The following is a 24,980-nucleotide window of genomic DNA, read 5'->3' on the forward strand; positions in this document are numbered from 1 at the left end:
TATCATCCTTTACTTCCAGCTCTGTCATATCAGCAAATTTGCTGAGGAGACCCTGTGCCCCATCACCCAGGTCAGTAATGAAGCTGTTGAACAGGACTGGACCCAGCTCTGACCCTGGGGGTACAGCACTAGTCACTGGTCTCCAATTAGACTTTGCTCTGCAGACCACCATTCTCTGGGCCCTACAATTTTCAGTTTTCACCCATCTGTTCATCCATTCCATACATCGACAGCTTTTCTATGAGGACCTTGTGGGTCAAAAGGCTGGACCAAGATGAGTGGGTAACAATTACGCTTCTGTAAAATTTTGTCTTGAGACATTTCTACTCAAATTCACTTATTGTTGAAAATTTTTGTATTACAGTACTGTTTTACACCAACACACTCCATTTGAACCATAACCTTTTTGATACATGTACCCGTTCCCAACAGTTTTAAATATGGATTTGCTCCACTATTAGAAACCAGGGGGACAAGATCCTACAAATTCCCTACTAATATTTGATAAAGGCTGCCTGCTGATGTATGTTCAGATATGAGAATTTCTGAAGTATGAACCATAGAAAAATCTGAAGTCAGTTTCTGAAACCAACACAAATACTGTTTATTTGTGGGATGCCATTTTACAACAACACCAAGAAAAGACCTAAAAAAATCAACTGGATTAACTCATGTTAGGTGGCATAATAGTATTTTCATCATATTGTGAGTCATAGGAGTTTAGCACACCTTATTTATGTAATATCCAGGTAACTAAGACATAAAGCATTCACAGTTACAGGTTAACTGCTGTTCCTGCCACAGCAGTGTCAGTAGGAGCTATGTGGACACATGTACACATGCACACACACACACACAGTGGGGGAGTGGGTGAGGATTTAAAAAATAAAAGCAAACAAACAAAAAAAAATTAAGCTGAATTTTGGTCTCAATTAAAGAAAACAAATCATTCTGTTTGTGGATGGATTCTATATACTTTTACAACAATATGAAAAGACAAAATATAAGGCCTAGAAAGAGGTATGTTAGCAGCTATAAATAAAGCCAGGGCACAAGCTAACGTTTAAAGCTGCCTATATAAATTCCAAGAGTATCAAACAACTTCTGAGACTTGTGACTAAGGGTAAACAGAAATCTGGGAACCTTAACACAACTGAAGTCCATTTCTTGTGCTTCAAAATAGTAACTTGGAAACATTAATGAAGTAGCAATAAACTACGACTAATTTTAATTGTGTGAGAATATTTCTGATGAAATAAAACACACATTTGTGGAAAAATGGGAGAAGCATCTACAGAATTAGAAATGGCTACAGAAAGAGAACCCAAGTAGTTATTGTAGCTTAAAAACAACCTTAAAGAGGTTTTAACTGAAAACTCAAATACATAAATATTTTCAGTAATTTCAATGTTCTTCAGCTTGCTTTCCTTGGAAAAGATAAAAAAGTGAAGAAATAACAGCAATAGAGAATTATATTAATACTTTAAATACTTAGTTACTTTGCTTTAGAAGAAAATTTAATTCATGGACTCTTTTGGTTACTAGTATTAATAGAATCATTTAGGTTGAAAAGATTCTTAAGACTACTGAGTGGAAAGAGCTCCAAATGTTTGTCATCTATCAAAGAACATCAACTGCTATAGTCTCTGGACACTGTTTTCCTTTCACTAACTGTCTTTCGAATTTACATCTCCCAAACACCAAAAATGAACTGTAGATTGATCATCAAGTTTCTGCTAAAAGTTCAATAACACTACACCAGTAACATTAGCACAAGACCCATAACACTTCTTCAGGAATGACCTCTCAAGTGTCTTGTCCCAGAAAACAGCATGTTTTGTACATTACTTTTCATAAGGGTTGGGATGGGAGCCCACAATCAAACAAACAAAAAAAAAATCTATATCAGCTATTTGATGGCATAATAAACAAAAAAAGCAAATGCCACACTTGTACTAAATACAAGATTAACTAAGCTATTTAAGTTTCCACACTATTAAAAGTTTCTCCAATATACAGGACTAGACAATGTTAGGATCTTCTGCTTATCAGCATATTTAGCAAAACCAACAGGATGGATAGCACAGGGAAGCTCATCAAACCATAGGTTCATTTTAGTCCATTGTTCACTATAAATGTCAGTAAAGCTGTCTCTACTAGCTTTAATTGAATCTGTGGTTTATTTTATGAAGATGCATGTTTATAAACCTGCTGATGGTGACAGATTCATACTGTTTCAAATGGAAGAAAAAATTTGCAGTATCTGATTCATTTCCAAACGTATCCTTCCTTTCAATCACTCTCAATTACTTTTACCCAAATTAAAAAAACCAAGTTTGTTTGCTTACACAACTCAAGTACTTTCTGAGGTTTCTTTCCCCATTTCTATGCTTTTAAGTAAATTTTTTATTCTGATAAACATTTGCAAAACTGCCAACACTTGGCTGAACCAATTTCTGTCAATCCTGTTATATGAAAGCTATACCTGTAACAGTAATAGATTAAAAGTGTCTTTGGCTCTTGCTTCCACTATTGGAAGCTCAGTTATTTTTGACATACAAAACCTTTTATACAAACTTGTATTTGTTGCAGGATTCACACTAATTTGTGCTGAACAGTCTCCTAGAGTCAACAGCTAGCTTAATGTTTTAAGAACAATTACATCTATTTCCCTTAAAATCTTGGCAATCACAATTTGGCCTAATGTTAAAAGTTATATTGCTTCTAAGTTCATTCTTTGAAGAACTAAACCAGCAGCTCCACTGGTATTTCATTACAGTAATACTATTGTAATATACACATTTACATCAGAAGTCTTAATAAAAGATGTGTATTCTTAGAAGGCTTATTGTAAACATTAAATACCACACTCCACTGAATTTCTTGTGCAAACTGGCAACAAACATGGAATTAAGGTTATGTGCATTAGTACACGAGAAAGCACTGACTGTGTATGTTTTACCACTACTAACTTTAAAAAGCACTATTTAGTATTATGGAAATCCAAATGTAGCTATTTCACAGGAAAGGTAGTATTCTTAACATCATTAAATTCTAGGTTTTGTATATGCATGTATATAAATATTGTATATTTACGTATATACAAATATACACAAACAGACACACAGTTTTTGTCTTTGGCAGCTGAGCTTGAAAAACAAAAACTAAGAACAACAACAAACAGATCAGAACACAAATGACCACCTGTACCATGACAATTACAACCTCCTGGCCCAGGGCAGCAAACTAACCTGCTTTTGCTAAACTAGACTTAATCCTGAAAGGAGTCAAGTCAATGGCAGTTGTTCCTCACTTGATGGCAAGGATAGAACCTTCAACACAGAAGAGAATTTCACTTTCAACTTAAAATGCTTTCCTCCTGTTCCCCTGGATGGCATTCTAGGGAAATAACAAAACTGCCAACACCTTGAAAAATATTTCTACAGAAAAGTAATGCTATTTGTTGTTCCAAAACACCCACTGGCCCTTTGTTGTTAAATGCTCCATGAATTAATAACATTTTAATAAATCCTTAGGGATAAAAGTTTAATAGCACCTGATACTTTAAGGACCTATTTAGAAATATCAATAATAACATTAATAAAGAAGGGTAAGGCAAAGACAAGAACTTCAACATTATTTCATTCACTCATTTTTTCCCAAAATAATCACTAGAACCATCCCATACAGACAGAGATGAGTGAAACAGGCAGTGGTCCCTACTAAAAAGTACTGTCACTTAATGCTGGTGTCTTACATGCCCATTGCCTGCAATGGACATTCTGCCAGGAAACTTTAATCCCCAACAGGAAAGAAAAAGTAATACTCTGACTATTCAACATGGTATTTTTTCCAATATCATATTTTTAAGTACTTAGAAACACGAAGCTGGAGGCCCTTGGAAAGACTAGTGTTACAAAGAAAATAATCCCCAAAACCTTTATCATGTCTGTGCTAGGGGTGAGCATACTTCATTCCCCAAACCACTTACTTCAGCTAGCACTTTCAATGTCATTGGGTCACTAGATCACAACATAGACCAAACACTCATGGTACACCAAAAATTAAAAGGAGTATGCCAAAGGCAATTTACAAAAGTCTAAAACCCATTTTTAAAAGGTACTTTAATTTGTTCTTTTGTACCTGTAACAACTACTGCAGTTTTAACATTAAAAAGTCAGTACTTTTTTCTTCAAATGGAAATCATCTGTGGCATGTACAACTATTACAGTGTTTAAATATTTATATGTATATATATTTTTTAAGACACCAATATTTCATTCCTATAAAGCATTAAGTCAGGTTTGGCAAATTCTGGTGAAGGAAATCACAGCATGTCTTCTCTTCTCAGAAATTGGCATCTCAAATAGTAACATTGAAACCGTAAATAGTTCTTCACATAACTATGTCCAGAAAGACTGAAATGCTACATTTGAGACCAAAAGAAAAACAAAATAACTAAAGTTTCAACAGACATGTAAGTGATGATTAGAAATATGCCACAAAATTATTTTTACAATACATTTCTGCAGAAATAATTCCTAGGTGAAGCCTTTTTTTATACACATATACAAAATTTAGACAGCAATATACACATAATCACAGTGAAGACTCTGGCAAGTTCACCAATTTGTAGTGTAAATACAAAATGCAAAGCAGCCTTCAAAGAGAACAATGCTAAACAGCAAGCATAGCTAGCTTGTTAAATAGCAAACATCAAAAGTTCCTTGCCAAAGGGATGCAGTGCAAGAAAAGCAGCATGCACTTTGATACAAATAGCAGTTTATGGCTAATGGTTGACATAACTGTGGTAACAGTGACTCTTGAGTGGCTGTGCATAGTTAAACTCCTATGTCATCTGTTTTCCTTTATACCACTCCACAAACTCATCCAACAACACTGGCCCTGTGGAGAGATCAAAGAACTGTATTTTACAAAAATTTGTAAAAGAACACTGATTGATTAAGCTCAGAGAAATAAATTATTTTAGAAAATTAACAAATGGTAGTACTTACAGGCTCCATCTTCATCATAGTTACTGAGGTCAAGGTTAATTGTTCTGCTGAATTCAAGAACGTTACACCATTGGTCCTTATTGATAACTTTGTATTTTGATTGCTGCTTGAGGCAAGAAACAGAAATTACTGAAATGTATTTTCAACTGTCTCAAACTCAGATTTTCTTACAGAAAATTTCAACTTTTTGGTGCCTTATTATTTTAATCTGTATGCCATCTAAAACTAGAAAGGATTAAACCAGCAAGTATTGAAACTAGTGTTGAATCATGCTTCTGATCAAGACATCTTTTAGAGGGCAAACATACCGCAATAAAAAATGTTCAAAAGCAAATAAATAACATTCTATAGTTTGTTCTGCATTACACAAATCTTAACAGCATAGGATTTTAGGGAAAAGGAAGAAAGGAAAGATAACCAGCTGTATGCGCTGCTTTGGTGGTTACAATTTCCTAAATCAGAACACAGCATTCTTAGCTGTTCATTCTACCTTGAGTTAAAAGTATCAAAGACAGATTAAAACCCCCCATAATTCTGTTTCCAATTCCATACCTCTAGAAACTGATGAAACACTGGAAAAAGGGACCATGCTTTTCCTAAAAGAAGGCCCAACATACATTTAGCAGTATTGATATCTAGGCTGCGCTGGTCCTTTTCCTGCATGAAAACGTCAAAAAGGAAAACAGAGCATGAATTCCAGATTTTTCACTTCCCTCATAGCTCACCCATGGACAAAATAAATTACCAAATAAATAATATACAACAGTATCTAGCAGTGTTTTTTAATAATACACAACTTGCCAGTAAGATTTCCTTCCTTATAGGTAATGGTTTGTTAGATGGAGATGTTGCTTTTTATAGATGTTCCCAATAAAACCATCACCGTTATGGCAGATGAGGCATGAGGTTATTTCTGACTTCAGACTTTCCCAGCCAGCAATGGCCACCACATCCCCAGCCAGGCTGGCACTTATGCTCTGCACAGCCACACCTCTCAGAATAGCAGTGCTGTCCCCACTTCCCACCCTATCATTACAACTATGTGAGCTGTCAATAGACACTCAGTGCTAATTGACACCTCCTTCCCTACCCGAGAGTGAGCCAAGGGAGGATCTTTGTTCAGTTATTCTAACTGATTACATGGAATTCAGATTAAATTATCAAATGAGCAGACAGTACACTAGCACACTGAGACTCCCCTCTGGACTGTCCAGTTTTAGTTCAATGTAACAACAACATATTTAAGCTTAAGGGCTGTTTTTTTTTTTTGTTTCTGCTAAGTAAGAACATATGTACCCAGCAGGTTTGTTAATCAGTGGCAAATATTTAGTAACATAACTTCTGCACATCTCAAAGTAACATGTATGTGTATGATTCCATTTTGTTAAGTAGTTTGTTCACCTACATTTGTTATCACAAAATTAAACCAATTTTGCTGAGAGATGAGATGCAAACCTCCACACTTTTATGCCTTGGTTTGAGCTACAAATTCACAAGTTATATTCACAAAAAATAAATTTCCGTATTAGCTAACATAGACCTTGTTCTGTGTATCTATTCAAGACAGCAGACTGCAAAGGCTAAATTAAGAGGTATCACAGAATCATGGAATGGGTAAGGGACCACAGTGGGTCATCAGGTCCAGCTCTCCTGCTCAAGCAGGGTCACCCTAGAGCACACAGCACAGAACTGCACCCAAGTGGTTCTTGACTATCTCCTGAGAGGGAGACTCCACAGCCTCTCTGGGCAGTCTGTTTCAGTGTGTGCTCACCTGCAGAGCAAAAAAATTCTCCCCCATATTCAGATGGAACTTCCTGTGCATCACTTTCTGCTCACAGCCTCTTGTCCTATTGTTTGCTAGCACTGAGAAAAGCCTGGATCCATTCTCTGACACCTTCCCTGCAGATACTGATAGACACTGGCAAGGCTCCTATCCTTTAACCAACCTCATTGCTCTCCACTGGACCTGCTCCAGGAGCTCCATGTCTCTCCTGCCCTGGGGAGCCCAGAGCTGGGCAGCAGCATTCCTGATGTGGCCTCACCAGGGCTGAGTAGAGAGGAAGGACCACCTCCCTCAGCCTGCTGGCACTGTCCTTCCTAATGCTCCCCAGAAAACCACTGGCTTTCCAGAAACACACTGCTGACTCATGGACAGCTTGTTGTCCACCAGGACATATCCCACACAGGGATATTCTGGATGTAGGGACTGTCTAACAGATCATTGCAAGACAGCTAGCTGCCCACCACAAGGGGAATTGTGCCCTAGATTTCACCTGCAAAAATGCACTTGTATGTATTACAGAACATGCATCTTTATTAAAAAAAAAACAAGCTCAAATCGTAACTGAATTGTTCTATCACACATGAAGGAATTGACAGAGCAAGATCCCAGTACTCAGTCAACAACTGAATGCCCTAGTTACAAGGTTGTGTTCATTTCATATTAAATGCTCCTCAGTTCTAAAATTGTATAGACAGAATTTAATGCAGATTTGTTTTGAAAGTAAAGTGGGGAGACCAGCAATTCTGAAAACATGAGAAACTGTTTTGCATTCTGGGCACTAAATCCAAGAGGGATTTAGGGAAAAAAAAGTAAATTTCATTATGAACAATGCTTTTCAATTAGCAATAAAGAAGAAAAAGAAACCTGCAAAGGCATTTTTGTACTAGTATGATATAAATCTTTCACTTATTTCCAACCTCAAAAAGTTCTAAAAACTAATCCTCTTTCCAAAGCCCATCTATACTTCTGTCACAAACACCTTTAAAGCAGAAACAATACTGCTGTCAGAATACATTTTATTTTACCTACTTTTCATACTCTGAATTCTTCCCACACACTCAAGTATTAATGAAATCAGGCTCTATTGCCTTTACTTTGGCCACACTGGGTTTTCATGCCTTATATTGTTACATTTCTACATTCTCTCTCTCAGACAACTGATCAGAACAAATCGTTCAGATAAGCCCTTTCTACCCACCTCCAACTGCCTAATGGCACATCTGCCATGACAGATGATGCAATTGCATTCTTAGCTTACATTCTAAACACATTCCTTGGATACAGTTGAAGGAATTTATTTAAAAACTTTATTTTATCTTGGTATTTGTTTTACACTAATGATAGACACTCTTCCTGAGATTTTTTCCCCTAATATTTCACATTAAAGATCAATTTAAGCCATGCAATAGATGCATCTGTATGTTCTAAAACTTGGCAGCAACAAGGGCAAACATGGAGTGAGGAATGTTATCTGTGCTTAATATCAACATATGGTGTTATAAATTATTTCCCCAAATCTACACTGACTTAAATCATGCATGCCACATGAAACCTTGATGACACATCTTTATTCACAAATTAACTTCAAATGCCAAATCAACAGTCTCTTTAAAAACCTTTTCTCTTAAAACTTAGGAAGTTTAGACAAGTGGCTTTTTGCCATAGAGCACTCCCTTGAAAGAATTATCCTTAGGACAGAAATTATACAATCTCCTGAATGTGAAACCATCAGCTTTTTTCTATCAATCCCTTCAGTGATCCTGAAAAAAAGTTATTCCCAATTTAATCTTCCATCTATGAATATACCTGCCTTTGTTCTTTTCTATTTTTACTGGATGCCATTCTCCTATAGACTTTCCCCAAGTCTGTAGTATGGAAAGTTCAATAATCATAATAGCCAAATATGATTATTGAACCTCAGTTTATACGTCGTTGACTTCAAGTTCTATAATCTGCAGGGGCTTTTTGTCACAAATGAAGTCACAGCACCTGTGTCTCAATGTTTAAATTTTTTGAGACCACTGTTTGTCACACCAGTTTGGTACCTCTTGAAAAGAACACACATACTATCCACCTTTTAAGTATCTGCACTTACTTCTCACAGGCCATCAGCTGGCACAGGTTTGCTCTCTATCCCAAATATTTCATCAGCATCTTGAACTTCTCAGGCAATGCCTTTGCATTTTACATTCAGCAAAACTAGCAGAATAAAGCTTCATACAGCAAAGGAGGAATTAAGAGGTTGATGTAGCTTTTCTTTTCCTCACATACTAACTAATCCCATGCGCTTTTTTCTATTCAACTGCAAGTTTCCTTGTTTAAAAGTGAACTACCATAAATCCGAATGCTGAGATGCAGAAAGCATCTGAGGTACCAAATATCTGAGTTGCTAATGAGATACTATCAGAACTGCTATCAGTTCAACTTCTCCTTATTTTTCTCATGCTACTTTTTTTGGTGCAAGTTTTCTTAGTATTTTTAGTTTTCTTGCACTGAAATCTGAGGTTCAGTTTTACCTTTTTATGTTAAGTCTTCTGTACACTCCATCACATTAGCAAAAGGGATGTCCAAATTCTATTTCAAAATGTTATTTCAGAAAATAAAGTTCTCTTATTACTCCTTGCAAGTATGAACAGTCTTATGCATATTGGTTCCATTACAGGTAAAATTTCATCAAAGCATGTGTTATAGCAGGAAGACTAATATCAGGGTATTCTTTAATGAATACTGAAAACATCATTACAGCCATTCCAACAATCTTCTGAATCGGTATTTATATCATATCCAGCTTTTATCATGTTATCCATTTTTACCAGCTATTGAAATGTGTGAAGTGCCTTCCTGTTTTATATATGTTTATGCTCACAAAATTCAGAGTAAGAAAAACCACAGTAAATTATAAATTCGGGGGAACTCAGTATAAAGCTCCAATATATAACAGAATGGGGCCTAAATCATTTCCCTGAAGTCATAAAATAGCTTGAGGCAGAGACATAATTAATACATGTCACTAAACCACTAAGCATTACACATTCTATATACTTTTCCAGTTTTGACATCTTGCATATACTGTTTAAGAACACAAATTGTTCCACTTGTTCAAAGCAATATTGAGTGGTACTTTCAGAGAAACAAACTTAGAAGTACACAGTCTTTCAGTTTTTATTTATGACAGTAAAGTTTGTAATTTCAAATTGACAGTACTTACCCGTGCAAAGTCAAAGGCATATCTATAAATAAGTTTAAAATTGGTAGGCTCATTTAATAAAGATCTCAAGTAATCCAGAGAATTTCTCAATTTTTCTGTAGTATCACACCTACAAAACAAGCACCAAGTGAGTTTAGAGTCTGCATTCTTACTGAGATGTCTGATGTTCTAGGAAAGAATCTCTAACAAGTATGCCCATTACCCTGTTCAAAACACATCACTCTGTACAGACACAAGTTTTTGAGTATGTCTGCATAAAATGCCTTATTAAACCCAGTGTAAAACAAATTTCGATGAAGTAGCAAAGTCTTACACTGGGACTGACTGGCTTTGTAAAAATGCACCCTCTAACAGATAAAGCTAAGAGCTTGTCCATGCGTGGCAAACAAGCGTCAAATCAAAGCAGTGAAAAATACTTCTAAAGTCTTGCTGAAACTATAGAACTTCCTACAAAGTTTTAGTAATTCTCTTCTGGAAGGTAAGTCCAAACACTTCGTTCTTTCTCCAACTCTCTGTGAAACATGATTATTCAACTTTACTTATGTTAATTTTGCCATAAAATTAAGCTGTTAACTGGAAAAAGCAACTTTCAGAGCAATGCAGAGTTACAGAAAGGGTTGGTATTATTTAGTGCTTTACATCACTCTAACAACATACCAATATCTAAAAGATACATGCAATCCAGCAACAAAGATTGTTGGTGTCCTTGGGGACAGAAAGAGTGTCAAACCTCATGACATTTCTCTTTTATTGGGACTGCAGATCTTTTAACCCAACTATATTTAAATGTGCAACATCAGGTTTCAAGTTGTCTCTAAGTGACCATAAATCAGGCCAAAAGTTTGTAACTTCTACTCCATGGCAGAGTTCTTTGCTTTAGGTGTTGAGTGAAAACACTAAAGTGTGTTTTTTCTGAAAAGCTGTGTTTACTATAACAAATCTAGTAACTATAGAGAATTAAGTAACTATAGAGAATTTTCGAGGCACTTACTGTAGTGATGTCATTCCTTTTAACCATTCTTGTAATGTAAAGTAGCCCATATTTTGTGCATCCAACTTCCATGCTAGCACAAGCATAACTACCTGTTTTAATGAGAAAAAAATGGAGACTGAGAATTTACCAAAAAGATCCATGTGTTTTATAAATAACCACTGTTTAGTAGGATACCAATGCTTTTACTTGTATAAGTGGAAAGTTCAGAACTTTGCTACACTATTTTAGAAGTTTAAAAACCCTGTAAGTGGCAAATCTGTACACAATCCAAATGAAGAGAAGGGAATAGTACAAATACATGGAGTGAACATCTACCCAAGTTATCAGTCATCTCAAAAGCAATACAATGGGGAGAAGATGAGTTGGTGTGAAAGCTGCAGAAAAGATTTCCCAAAGTAACTACAAAATTTCAGTATCAGTTTGACAAGCTATACCTGACATTTGTTAAACCTTCATCACAATGAGCATCATCTGCAATCCATGGAATCAATTATTTGAAAGCTAATAATGATCCCACAATTCAAGCAGATAAGTAAATCTAGATGAACTAACAGTAATACACATCAAAACACAGGCTGATATATAATACCTCGGTTTTGCCCAAAAGAAAACAGTCTTTTTCACATCTCACACAGAAGACCAAAGCAAAAAAGAATTTAGATAAGGTAATACCATAAGATTATTATTATCTTATTTATCAACTTAAGAAACCACTTCTGACAAATATGTGAAAAAAAAAAACTTGCAGGACAACTGACCCTACCAACCTGGAGAAAAAAATAATCAAGTTACTTTAATTTGCAACTTACATTTTCTGGTTCAACTCCAATGTCTTCACAAAATTTCTCCATGCCTTCTGGCCCTACAATATCATCTGTGCCTGCAAACAAAATATATTTTACTTATCTCTAAAAATTAAAATGGCCTGTCCTTTACAGCACAAAAGAAGTACAATCACATAGTGCAACCTAACTTTCATACAGTTTGTTTGCTTTGGCATTAAATAAATATTTCCACACTTACTATCAGACTTGGATACACTTAAATCTTTATCTCACCTTTGAAAACAGAGAAACCGTAAAACAACTTTTCATCCCTGCCAATCTTTCAACTCATTTACTGAGATAATCTTGGAAATGTAAATTAGTAAGATTTTTTCCATAATGCACTTAAGACTAACAGAACACCATACAATGTTACCAAATTAAATGAGTGGACGTTGGCTAGTGAAACTCACGCCCTGGCTGGAATCTCTACTTTATCACAAGATCAAATCACATAAAAACATGATGTACAGCTATACAGGATACAAGGCATTATCATTCCCAGAACCTCATTCCTCATTGTCTCATATATTATCTTTATATAATGTTATCCTGCTTATTCATATTGTTACACCATGGTCACACATCATCTGTCTAACAGTAAATGCAACAGGAAGGAAACAATGAATTACAGTTATTTCTTTGCCTACTTAAAAGGAAAAAAAAAGATTCAAAACACAAATGCTATTAAAATGCACCACTAATAAAGCATGGTCTTAAATCAAGATATTTACAATTTCTATAATACTCTGAAAAAATTATACAGACATTATGAATTGTACTGTGCAATTCTATACTTAAAGTATTTGAACTATTTTCTTAGAATTATTTGACTCATATTTAAAAGGGCTCATTTGAAAAAAAATACATGCTGAACTGCCTACTTTCCTCCAATATAAAGATCACATGTGTAAGAAAAACAGGATTTATAAAGGGAAGATCAATCTGTATTTTATTATTAGGTGATCTATTCTAGAAATAACAAGGTTTAATTAGGTCTTTTCCCATCTTCTCATAACAGCCTCTCAGCTCTCAGAGTGTACACAACAGCCTTTAAAAAGACTCATTCTGTTATGCAAAAACACACCAAGGGAGGGAAAAAAAAACCAAATGCAGTGTCAACTGTCTGCATACATAAAGAAGACTTATGAAGCAAGAACACAAGAGATTATTCCTTGAAAATTCAATTTTTAGAATGTTACTCAATACTGTAAACAGAATCGTACTCTCCACTTTTCTGTGTTTTATCTTGGTGTGTGCATCCAGTGGAAACCCCACAGTTCTTTCACAAACAGCCTTCCTTTCATCCTTTCTTTCCATGAAAGTCTTGACAAAAATGAGTCATGCCTGTTGCTAGAGTAAAAAAATAAATCAAGCTGGTCAGAAAGGCAGACAATCTAACAGGTTAGATTTGGCTTGAATTTGTCTGAATCTCCTCTCACAGACTGCCACAGACAAGTGAGATCTCAAAGTATTTAATTTCATTTATATAATTTTATTAGGAGAAAAAAATGTTTTATTACATCAAATTAAGTCACTCTTCATTATGTTTAAAAAATAGACAAAACAGAACAAGTTAGACATGTTATTCAAGACATCACCAGAAAACTGCAAGATGACACAAAATATCTATTTAATTTCTTTTTGGTCTTTACAGTCATGAGATCATTTTCCCCCATACATCAAATTCTTCCTTTCAGAAAACATTTGCAGGAAAACAAATACAAGAACCAACTTCACTAATAAAGGATTATCTGTGACCACAGACGATAATTAACATTCCTAGAAGTAATGCCTGAAGAAAGTTCTCATACACAAGGGCAAGAATAAATAATACAGGCTACCTTCCCTATACCTTGTGATGCAAAACTATCTGATAAAACTAATACAGGATATTTGAATTCATTCACTTCTTTGCTTGAAACCCTCAGCACCAGATTCAGCAGGAACAAAACTAGCATTACTACTTCCCTCACCCTTTAGATTTTTTAATTGAAGACACACCACTTCTGAGGCTAATTCTGTACTATACAGCACTAACATGGCAGATGATAGAGAGGTAACAACATTTTCAACAGAAGTACAGCTTTAACTGTAGATTTGAATAGTAATACATGTTCCAAAATATTTCAAATTACACACCTTCTGTATTCTTTTCATAGGATATAGACAAAGACAAAACTGAACCTTGAACTCTTCAACCTCACATCCCACAGGATAAAGGGAAGTTTCTCTAAGACTTCTACAAAACATCTTTTATATTCCATCTTTTGAAAGCTCAGTTAATGCAATTTTCATATTCCAATATAAATTTAATTGTTACTGGTAGGAAATTCGCATTTCACACTTACCTGCATATTCATAGAACCATTCTAAGCATCTCTTACTTGAAAAGACTTCTTCTTCCTCTGCTTTTATTCTAGTTGAATCATATTTTCTATACATACTTAGAAAAAAGAAAGAGAAACAAGTAATAAATTAATCAACACTTTTTAAAAGCGATCTTTTAGTCAACAGCCACTCTTAGCAGAAACATTATTCCTTTCAGTTTACTCAACATTCTGTCCTCATATCCAGTCATTTGGAACACTGCTTAAGAATCAATGACACTAAATACTTGGTTTGCTCACTCTGTCATACTTCCACTGATTCATAATCATTACATTAATGTCACTACATTACACATGTAATGACCTTCTCCTAAAATGAATATAGGTCAGCTCAAATTCAACCCCAAACTGTTCTGTAAAAGTTCACAGTAAGGCCTTGCCCTACACCACCAGTTACCACAGACAGCTGATGGGCTGCAATCCAGCTGTGGGTCCATGGCCAGAGTAATTCCATGTCACAGTCAACACAGGTCCTACCTCTAGGTGCACTTTGAATTATTAACTAAAGAATACTGCAAACACTCTTTTTGCTGCCTGGAAAAGATTCTACAAAAGGCATAAAGGCCAAAAGATACAAGACCTACACTTATATTATTCTAAAGCCAGTAAATTGGTAACATGAAAGAATCACAGAAAAAAAAGGTTGAAAGTCCTCATAGACAATACCTCAAGGGATGTCATTCATCATGGAACACAGAACCATCTGAAAAGCTGGCCCCTTCCCCTAGAGACTACCAGGGTAATTCTCTTCTCCTTCAACAAGAAGTGTAAGGAATTTTAACAACACTAGAGAAACAAATTTAGTATCTGAAACACCTAAAGCACAGAGAACATGACAGAATGTGAAGGGTCACTCCCTCAGTTAGACCTTCTGAAACAGGCACAATATCATTTGTGCCTGCTAGAGGAAAGAGACTCAGCAGTCCAAGTAGTTAACCACTGCTGCATATGCATTCTCTGATCCATTTCCACCACTCTTCAGAGCATGGGCTCAAAGGCTGAAAAGAGCAACAAATAAATGGTTTAGTCTAGAGGTGATAGCCAAGAACAGCTCTGTAAGTGTTCCAAGCATGCAGTTTCCTCTCACAATGTCAAATCCTGATGGGGGAAGACAATGAAGCGGCTAACTGGATCAAGGAGAATTTTGAAACCATTTGAATAATGAAATTAATTTGGAGCTGACTTCATCAGTGTTTTATCCTTCTAGAAAGACATGTAAAAGACACCTAGATTTATGAGCTTAGAAGACACTGATCTCACTATCCTCCAACTAGCTCAGCTATCAGCTGTGAGGAAGTGTAGCTAGAAGTTAACAGCACACAGATCATTCTGACAGGAATCCAAAGAAATATTTCATGTTTACTGTCATAGTTCCCTTAAAGCAGCTAACCTTTAGAAAAGTAATACTAGTCAGAACAAAATGATAAATTTTGCTAATTAGAAGAAAAATACAAATGAGGCTCTTAAGAAAGTTCTTATGAAAAATTGACACTGTACTGAAACACACTGATCTACAACAAACTGGAACACTGCATAGAAATGTCAGCCATATGTGTTCCAAACACATTCATATACTCACAATTTTAGGTTTGGGTTTTTTTCATTTTGAAAACACTCTTTTCCTATTTGAATTATCTATTTTGCATAAGCTTTACTGAAGCTGCAAAGGAAAAGGCTGACAGCATCGCTCAGTAAGAGGTAATCCAGAAGGTGTAAGTCTGAGCTGGAATAATTTTTTTTAAATAGGTCTGATAACATTTTCACACTTGCAAAATGAACTGTGATTATGAAAGACCTAGCCAATAATTTTTAGGGTACTCTGAATTCAGAGCAATCAAGAAAAAGAAAGGAGGCATTCTGCCACTTTGGCAAAAGTTTTAATTATTCAGTATCCCCTTTTTGTCACAAACAAACGTGACAAACACCAAGTAGAATACCAAGTTGGAAACTGTAGTAGGAGCTAGTCAACATCTTTATTCTATTCTCTTTATTCAAGAAGTCTGTAAGAGTACTGCTGGGATTGAGGACATGGCAAAGCTAACAAGGTTCACAAAGAAAGTTATTTATCACAAGACTCAATGCTTTTTCTTACAAACGGATGATAATCAATTGTCTTGCCCTGCTTGTTCATGTAAATCATCAACACATTAAGCTGCCAGTACGCAAACAGTGCATTTAAGAAGGAACTCAAGAAATAGACTTATTGACAGAGCTGTAAGTCATTCAGGTATTTTAGGAAAAAAGGTATCCTGCATCTACAAATGGCAGAGCTAAATACTGCAGCCTGAAACAAGACATCGGTGCCAGCAGTATAGATAACAGGAATGGTGAGCAAGAACAGAAAAAAACAGCCCTTTTTATACATTCTCTGCATCTGCACATAGCAGAAGAATTTCAGACAACTGATATGAGATTGAAAGTCACTTGTCTTAAGGGCTAAGGTCACAGTTCAGGAACTGGAGGAAATAGCAATAATAAATTAAGTCCATGTGCCCAACATACGGCCAAGTAACTCCAATTAAAATGCTCTTGCCTCAAACTTACGATTATTCAAAAAGCACAATACCTGACCACTGGAGTTTGATTTTTGAGAAACCAGAACTGACTACAGATATTCCAGCTTGTGCCAGTTGACAAGTTCAGAAAATAAAGTCAAAAGGGATATTATCTTGAAATATTACCCACTCTCTGCTATAAGCTAATTAGCCAGACGCATTAACAGTGCATATGACCCTGTATCACGTTTATAATGAAAACAGACAATGCATGGTCAGAATTAGTGATCTCATGTATAAAGACAAACCCTTTGCTTTCCCTGCTTACTCCACACATTAAATGAGTGTCTCACCCCAGCCTAGCCAAGCCAGCTATTTCTACTAGCAAGAGACTCCTAATCTCTGAAGTGCCTAGGGAAGCAAGATGAGTGGGGAGATGCAAACAAGTAAGTAGACAAGTACCTGAGATTACTCAGCCTAGGACAACTTGGTTCAATCTAGTGGCACAGAGTAAAGGTGTTTTTAAGGACTACATCCCCTGAATTATGATTAATATAGATTTTATTATCTCAAGAACCATATTTACAGAGGAGAAAAACACAAACTTCCAGACACATCTGGCATCCATTTTATATCTTGCAGTATTCCTCATCTCTGTGGAATTTCTCAGTATATACTGCAAGATGATGCACCTTGTCTTTGTTCTAATGACAGTATCTCTTGCTATGCAGAAAAATACACTGCCAGACTGCACAGGGTAGATATCTGAATACTTTGAGAGTACCAAACATCTAATGAACAGATCTCACAAACAGCAAGTCATCAATGGCTCACAGTTTCATCAAGATGACCAGCACCAGTATTTGCAAACAGATGCACAACCCTTATGTCAACCACATTCTGCTTAGTAATTTGCTTCCATATTCATGGTCTGTAAAAGGAAACTGCCAGTCAAAGGAAACTGCCAGCAAAGTGTCAGTCACACACCAGATGTGAAACAACACAATGCTCACCAAAAAAAAAGAAAAATAAAAAAAAATTTAAAAAAAAAAAAAAAAAAAGGAAAAAAAAAAAGGGGAGGGAGAGGGTGAGAGCAGGCAAGGCACAGGGAAAAAGTAAAAAACTCAAAAAGATGCCTTCCATAAATATACCTGGCACTTCTGGCACTTTTGGTACTAGAATTTGCACACTGTCAAAGAATGCTGGCACTGAAACAGGATTGCTAAGGGCATTTTCTCCATCATCAGTTAGAAAGGTGCAAGCACAGTTTTATCCCAGAATGTCTGCTATACCCACCACTACCACACAATATCAAACTCAGAACCTTTGCCTTTAGAATTACCCTTCCATTTCTAACTCATGACATGAATATCCATCAGGAACAGGAAAAAGAAGAAAAGTATTACTTACAGGCTAAGTATGTATTTACCTCTCAGATAAAGCACACATGTAAGTACAATAACTCAGAAAAATCTTCACTTGAAAAATAGCTTTTTTTTTTTAGTTTAGCATGATACTGTGTCAGTGACAGCAATATACAAGTTATTTGTAACAAATATCCCTGTAAGGAGCATTTAGGTTTTTTTTTTATTATTATCTCTTTCTAACAGCCATTTCATCAGCTAGAGAGAGGAAAGAATGTGGGACAGGGCAGGGCAAAAGCAACATGAGATAACCCGTCTAAATTTTGTAAGAGTGATTTCAGTTACTTAACCACATCAAAATGTAATAATTTTCTCAGAGATACTTGCACCTCCATCATGACCTAATGGCTGACTCATAACATCCATGTTCAAACATATATATGAAATACTCATGTGAGCTAGGGAACTGTAATATACCAGCAAAAAAGGTAAGACAATGTAGTTTATAACTGGAAGTGCTATAGGCAAGCATCAACAACCACAAAAAAAAATTAAAACTGAGTGTCTAGGCACTTCACACTTTGTGGGAACTTTAAATACATGGTCCACGTTTTTCCAGATTATTTTCTTCTCTTCCTACCTAATTTGGTGGGAAAACAAAAGCATGAAAATTCCATCCAACCATAATGTGGTGACTAGGCAAGTGACTGTAAAAGTTGATGGTTGCTGCCAGCAAAAAGAACAAGGTAAGGGCAATTCTCTTCAACCCACTGCAGTCTTCAAAGCTGGGTTATCTGCTGCTCTGAGCATGTTTCACCTGTACTGGAGTTGGTTAAAGCTCCAGCCGCAGTCCCTCCCACTGCACCAACTCTGGGCTGTGTTCTAGCTCCAGAATATTCCAACCAAGATCAGTGAAAACATGGAGCTTAGGTCACAGAAAACATTCTCTTCATGGTGGAAGCTGGGAATAATCCATTGAGGAGGAAAAAGAAAATCAAAAGGGAAGGGGAAAAAAGCTATGTTTTATTATGGTAAGTCAAAAGCCTCTCATGAAGATCTACCACCTGGTTATTTCAGATGGTCAGTGCTTACTGAATGAAGACATCAAGAAATTCACCAACAGAAGCTTTGTTTCTAAGCAACCAGAACTTAGTCAAAATCTTTTCTGAATTTTGTTTGAGTTTTGAACTAAGTAACTAATTGCTTCCAGATTACTTTTTTTTCAAAACATGCCAATTTTTGATTGAAGAAGATGCCCCACACTACTTCCATTAATACTTATTAATTTTAAATTTTGGCTGAGAATTTTCATCAATGCAGCACAATGAACATACTTTAATAAAGCCTTATCTATTCACCCACAATTATAATTCTAGCAATAGTTTCATAAAATCTGCAGTAGAAACAGAAGGGTGGGAGAAGAGATGTTTTGCAATTTACAAGACATGACAAAAACAGTTTAAAGCAACCCTCAGGACTAACCTGACTGTTAAGTTTTATGAAGGAATATACCTTATGTCTCCTTGTTTAAAGACTTACAATCATTTCTAAACTGTTAAATGTTTGGAACTTTATCAGGTTTACTTAATGAGCAGTATGTGTAACAACACACATGCTGATAGTCACATGTCCAGTTTAAGTGAAGTGTGCTGAAAAGCTATAGAAAATGGAAAAATTATGCTTGTGTGTACCTGAAAACCCCTACTTCAAGCAAAAAGATCTACACATCTATGACAGCTGGGAACACAGGTGGTCTGCATGGGGCAGGACCTAACCAGATAGTAAACAACAGCAGAACAAAAACCAAACCAATTCTCAACACTAAAGGTTTGGAAAACTTTGGAAGTTAGTACATCTTATGTTAATGACACTCTGTTTTCAAAAACTGCATTTTTCCACACAGAGTATGGAGTTTACAATTCAATACAGAAAACCTATTTTTCATGTTAGTAGGCCCTTTTGTGGTTCCTACACACATAAGGGTAAATTCATTGAAAACATTTATCTAATTGTTTGAAAACCTAAATTTCAGAGAAGTAGGTAAATATTCCTAGTTTTCATCCTCCTGAAGTGACAATACCCATTACTGCAAGGCTTTTGCCCTCAGTGTGATTCCAGAATAAGGAGTAGAATTACTTTTTAAATGAGACTGTCAAAACATAAGACATTATATTGAACAGCTCATTTTTCCCTATTTGGCTAGATATGATGTAACAGATAAGCAGCATAAAACAATTACCCAGTGAGGACTATCGTTTTACCTAGCAAGTATCTTTAGATGAATCTTGCTTTACCTTTCTGAAGATGCTTAACATAGTGATGGAAGAACAATGTACAGAAAATGTAATTTTAACTCCAATTTGAGAATACTCTATACTGTGACAGCTTTAAGTACAATAAAGTCAAGACTGTGATACTGAGATGAAAATACAAACGAAGTCTTCAAGTGATTATGTTCAAGTTAGCACATGCTCAACTGTTTACTTCCAACAGCTATTCTTTAAGGCAAGATAACTCTTACTGTTATCTATGGAGCACTGAGTTCTTTTTATTATTTGTCATCTGGTATAAAAATTCCCTCCCGCTGAAACACTGCATTCATTCATGGTTCATGGTGATGCTATAAACACTAATTAAGAGAATTCAAGTTCTTATTATGTAAGGGTGCAATACTAATGAACATGCTTGGAGTCTTCTATAATCAGTTTATGCACTAGATCAGCATTTCCAAATAATTTCATAACTAGATTTCTTCCTATAAATGTTTTTCCTCGATTGCCTGTGCATTCCACCAGTGCTTCTGAGATGAGGCTGTACTCCTAGCAGCTTGAAATTAAGGGTGTAAGACATGTTTAAGTTTATAACTTGAAGAGTCTTTAGAAACTATCTTCTCTTTCAGCATAGAGACCTGCTGAAAGAAACTTTATGGAAGAAGGCATATCTAAAAATATTCCTATCAGATCTGAAGAGATTATAGGAATGAATAAAAAATAGTGAAGACTGAAAATATCACCCAACAAAACACTCCATTACAAAACCACATTTTTATAATGGACATTATAAAACCACATTTTTATAATGGACAAACCAGAAAAAATCATCAACCTTCAGTCTCAGTTGCAGTAACACCATTAATGATGACATCCCTTGAAAATCTTTGGACTACTACCCAATATTTTTCCACTGAGAACAAACAGGAGACTTTGAATTACTGAATTTGTTAATGTTGATTCTATAAGTATGCCACTGTAGCTGAGAAACACACAAAAATGTATGTCATTCCATTAAGTATTTGAAGTGACAAATCACTTCTGTTAGGAAAGAGAGGCTCCTCTGGAGAGGACTGTGTAGCTCTTCAGACAGTGACTGCCTTTCTTCACTTAATACAGAATCCACACAGACTAATGTCCTGTGAAGGCTTATCCTGAGTTACTAGAATGCAGCTTCTAATAATTCTGTCTCTAAAACAGAAGCTGAGAACTGGGCCTAGGAGACCCTTATTCTATAAACTGGTATTCCACTATACTCTTTTTACTGTATATAGCATTCTCTGCACACAATGTAAGCAGAACTGGCTTTGTAAACTAGGTATGCTACAGCACACTGCTGTAGAGTTTCCTGATTTCAGACTGATTTCTGCTCAACTAACTGAGATGTCTAATCCAAAAACTAAACTTGACAGCTATGAACTCCACCTGACCAAAACAAGCATGGAAGTAGGAGACTGCGTTTTGACTAACCCATTCAAGAAGATTACAGGGGTAAAAATCCTTCCTTGAAAGAAAATAAAACTTCAAGACCAGGCTGAATGTCCAGCAAATAATTTCATATTGCCAGTCATGCTGAAATAAAAAACTGTTTTCTTGAAGACTAAAACAAAATAAACACTCTGGAAAACAGAGAAAGCTCAAAAACCTTTATAGGAAGTCAGTCAGATAAAAACTGGAACCACATCAGAGGATATTACCCCATGGCTCATGACTAGCAGATCTGGTTTCTCCTCCAATTCTAAAAGGAGGCTGAGATCTTCCCTTTAATACTTACATGGCAGTAAAATGAAAACTAGATCCATTAGTTATAAACTGAGAGGCAGATATTAACAAATCCTTCAAATTACATTTGCAACAAGCTCTTAAAAATGATGAAATATCCAGTATTCAGAGAGCAAAAAATCAGGTTTTTATAATTTTCTTTTGTAATTACACAAATCAGTATTTCTTACTTACATGCAAGCTTACTTTTTAGGGGGTTGCTTTTTTCTATCATCAGTGTCTTGGCTAAGGTAGGTAGAGCTCAGTTTTATGAACCCCTCTATATTCTACAAAGGGTCTGTCCTTGTATTGCTTCCACATTGTATGCCTATCTGTGAATAACCTGTAATGCCCTCTATCAACTATTTACCTTTTATATTTCATTATTTCTGAAAAGGAACAAAAAATATTAAGGACATGAACAGCTTTTTTGTTCTAGTTAGTGTTACAATGCAATGAAAGAGAGAGTTGAAATCTCTTTCTTCTGCATCAAGAGATCATTTAATAAATTCCAGTGCAGTTACACTTGTGCAACCCTATTAAACACAATGGAGTTATAGGGGCATGACCAGAGGCTTAATTTGGCTACCAGTATTTTTCTTACTCATGCTAGACTATAAAAAGGAGAGAACCTAGCCTGATTTCAGGCTGACAGTTTGGAGAAAAATGCCTCTTTTAACCTCCCTGAAGGTACTTGCCATGGAAGCGTGTGTTTTCTGGGACGTCAGTAACACATGAGTATAACAGAGCTCAAATTCTACTGATTGATGCAGTGCCAAGCAAACTTTCTAGTTGTATAAGCCACTTTTCAACATCAGAGCAGTCCTGTATCTATCATGCAGGAGTGTGCAGTTCTATACAGCCTCAAGTTCTGAATTTAGTCCACATAAATAGTGATTTTTGCACACCCTGAGCACATTCAATGCTTTCTGAATGACTCACTACACATACTGGAAATCCAGCACTTGCAGAGGTCTCAGCTATCCAATACTTCATGCCAAAAGAATACACTGTTCATGCACTCTCTTTAACCTGTTTGGCTTCTGCTGTCCAGTGAGAAGCCCCTCAATAACTGCTGAACTACTGGCTGTCACCTTACCTGGGCAATTTCCCTTCTATGTTCAGTATCAATCACAACATTAACAGGGAGAGACTAGCAAGATTTTAAGAGCTGAGTGGACTATAACTACATTCACTTTTTTGACAGGCTAGAGATTGATAACAGCCAATCCAGACCTTATGCATGTATATGAGAAAATAGTACTGTATCTCTTAGAAGTTGGTTTTGAACAAACAAGTACATATCTTCATAGCTGGCAACTAGAGCAAGGAAAAGTTCCCTACATGCTTCTTGTATGTCTAGAGAAAGGTGAGATGCAAACTGAATCTACATATACTTATCAATATCCCACAGTTCAATCACCAGCTATGGTTCCACATTGAGAAACCAAGTAAATTTCAATATTATTTCCATTAGTATTTAAACACATGATATATCAGCTCTTCAACTTTAGATATTCCATCAGTCTTAGCTCATGGTAAGATGACATACCCATCATGTCTACTTTTCTTAGCAGATAAATCATCTCCTGCTGCAGGTCTCCTCTTTTTCCTTGGAGGCATCACTTTACTAAAGCAGTCTGATGAACTGCAAGACCGAAGACTTCCTACAGAGGGAATTAAAAACACCAGCACAAAGAAATGAAACTGTTGCAGACCAGTTAAACTGTGTCCACTAATAGGCATATTACAAAGAAAAGGGAAGGCAGTTAGGGGATTTAAAAATTAAAAAAGAAACAGTCTCCTTTCAATAGCAAAATCCATCTCAGCTTTACATGGTTTCCTATGACCAGATTTCCATTAAGGTCAAAAGTACTATAGCAAAATGCACAGTAGCACTGGCATTACTCCAGTCTAACAGCAGTCAAGAACTGACACTATCCTAAAGACGTATTTCGGTCCTCAAAAAGTCATCCTTATTTTTAGTCTTTTATTCAAATCACAAGTTCTAAGAGTTGATCATTGCTTTTTGAAATACAGATGTGAGTGAACACCTACCTCTAGAAAACAGAACTTTATTTTCAAGCCTCAAGTTTTTTGTGATGCAGAGAGCAAGAGGTAGGAAAGGTTTTGTTTGTTCTTTGGTGAGAGGGTTTTTTTCAGGTTTTTTGGAAAGTTTTTTGTTTTGTTTTGCAGGGACAGGTAGAGACAGTCAGCAAACACCAGGGAAAGAAATAAGTGGCTGGCTGTATTATTTGCACTGAACAGTTCTCAAAAAATGAAGGTCCCCAAATAGGAAATAGCCAATTCAAGACACTGATGCCAATCAGGTGGCAGTCTTTCCATCCCCTTCTCTCAGCTACATACTCCTGTCTCTAGTAACTCTTCTGTGTGCCAATCCAGCTCACCAAACCTGTACATAATTAACCAAGGAAAAAACAATAACAACTTTCTGTACATTAGCACAAGAAAGAGCACAGGACCAGCCCTTTTGACCACAGAAAGTCATTAAATTGCTTTTGCTGCCTCATGAAAACAGTAGGCTAACATCCTACACAATTTTGTCCTACTTTCGTGTGCTGAAGACCACAGTGACACCTGAGAAAGGTGTGTGTAAGAGCAGCTCCAAGAGCTATCACACCTCTAAGTGTTACACAGAGAATTTGAAAAGAAAAGGAAGAGAGAAGTGAGGTATAAAAATCCAGACATAAAGCGATGCCAAAGAAAATTGCAAGAAAACATTAAGAACTCCAGCATTCCTAAGCTATCTTCTCTTTGCTACAACAGCATCCAAGTTTAGCTACGCTCAATCAAGATGCCCACAAAATCTTTCATCATACAACATCACAGCACAGAAGCAAGCAATAAAACTTTGA

General features: G+C 36.0%; 1 protein-coding gene across 16 annotated transcripts in view; it reads right to left on the minus strand.

Moving 5' to 3' along the window:
• Positions 1-579: 579 nt before the first annotated feature.
• DCUN1D4 (defective in cullin neddylation 1 domain containing 4) overlaps positions 580-24,980 on the minus strand; it is a 40,891-nt gene continuing 16,490 nt past the window's right edge. For 12 of the 16 annotated variants that reach the window (XM_054633408.2, XM_054633406.2, XM_077177549.1 and 9 more), the window contains 8 exons: positions 23,657-23,771; positions 14,176-14,270; positions 11,810-11,880; positions 10,998-11,089; positions 10,007-10,115; positions 5,568-5,672; positions 5,016-5,118; positions 580-4,905 (listed from right to left, as the gene is read on the minus strand). In XM_054633408.2, coding sequence (XP_054489383.1) covers positions 4,850-4,905; positions 5,016-5,118; positions 5,568-5,672; positions 10,007-10,115; positions 10,998-11,089; positions 11,810-11,880; positions 14,176-14,270; positions 23,657-23,771 — 746 coding nt within the window. In that variant the 3' untranslated portion in view covers positions 580-4,849. The remainder of the gene's footprint in view (positions 4,906-5,015; positions 5,119-5,567; positions 5,673-10,006; positions 10,116-10,997; positions 11,090-11,809; positions 11,881-14,175; positions 14,271-23,656; positions 23,772-24,980) is intronic. The other 4 variants (XM_077177553.1, XM_077177550.1, XM_077177552.1 and 1 more) reach the window with 1 other exon arrangement.

Source organism: Agelaius phoeniceus, chromosome 4 (genome assembly GCF_051311805.1).
Source record: "Agelaius phoeniceus isolate bAgePho1 chromosome 4, bAgePho1.hap1, whole genome shotgun sequence".
Lineage (NCBI taxonomy): Eukaryota > Metazoa > Chordata > Aves > Passeriformes > Icteridae > Agelaius > Agelaius phoeniceus.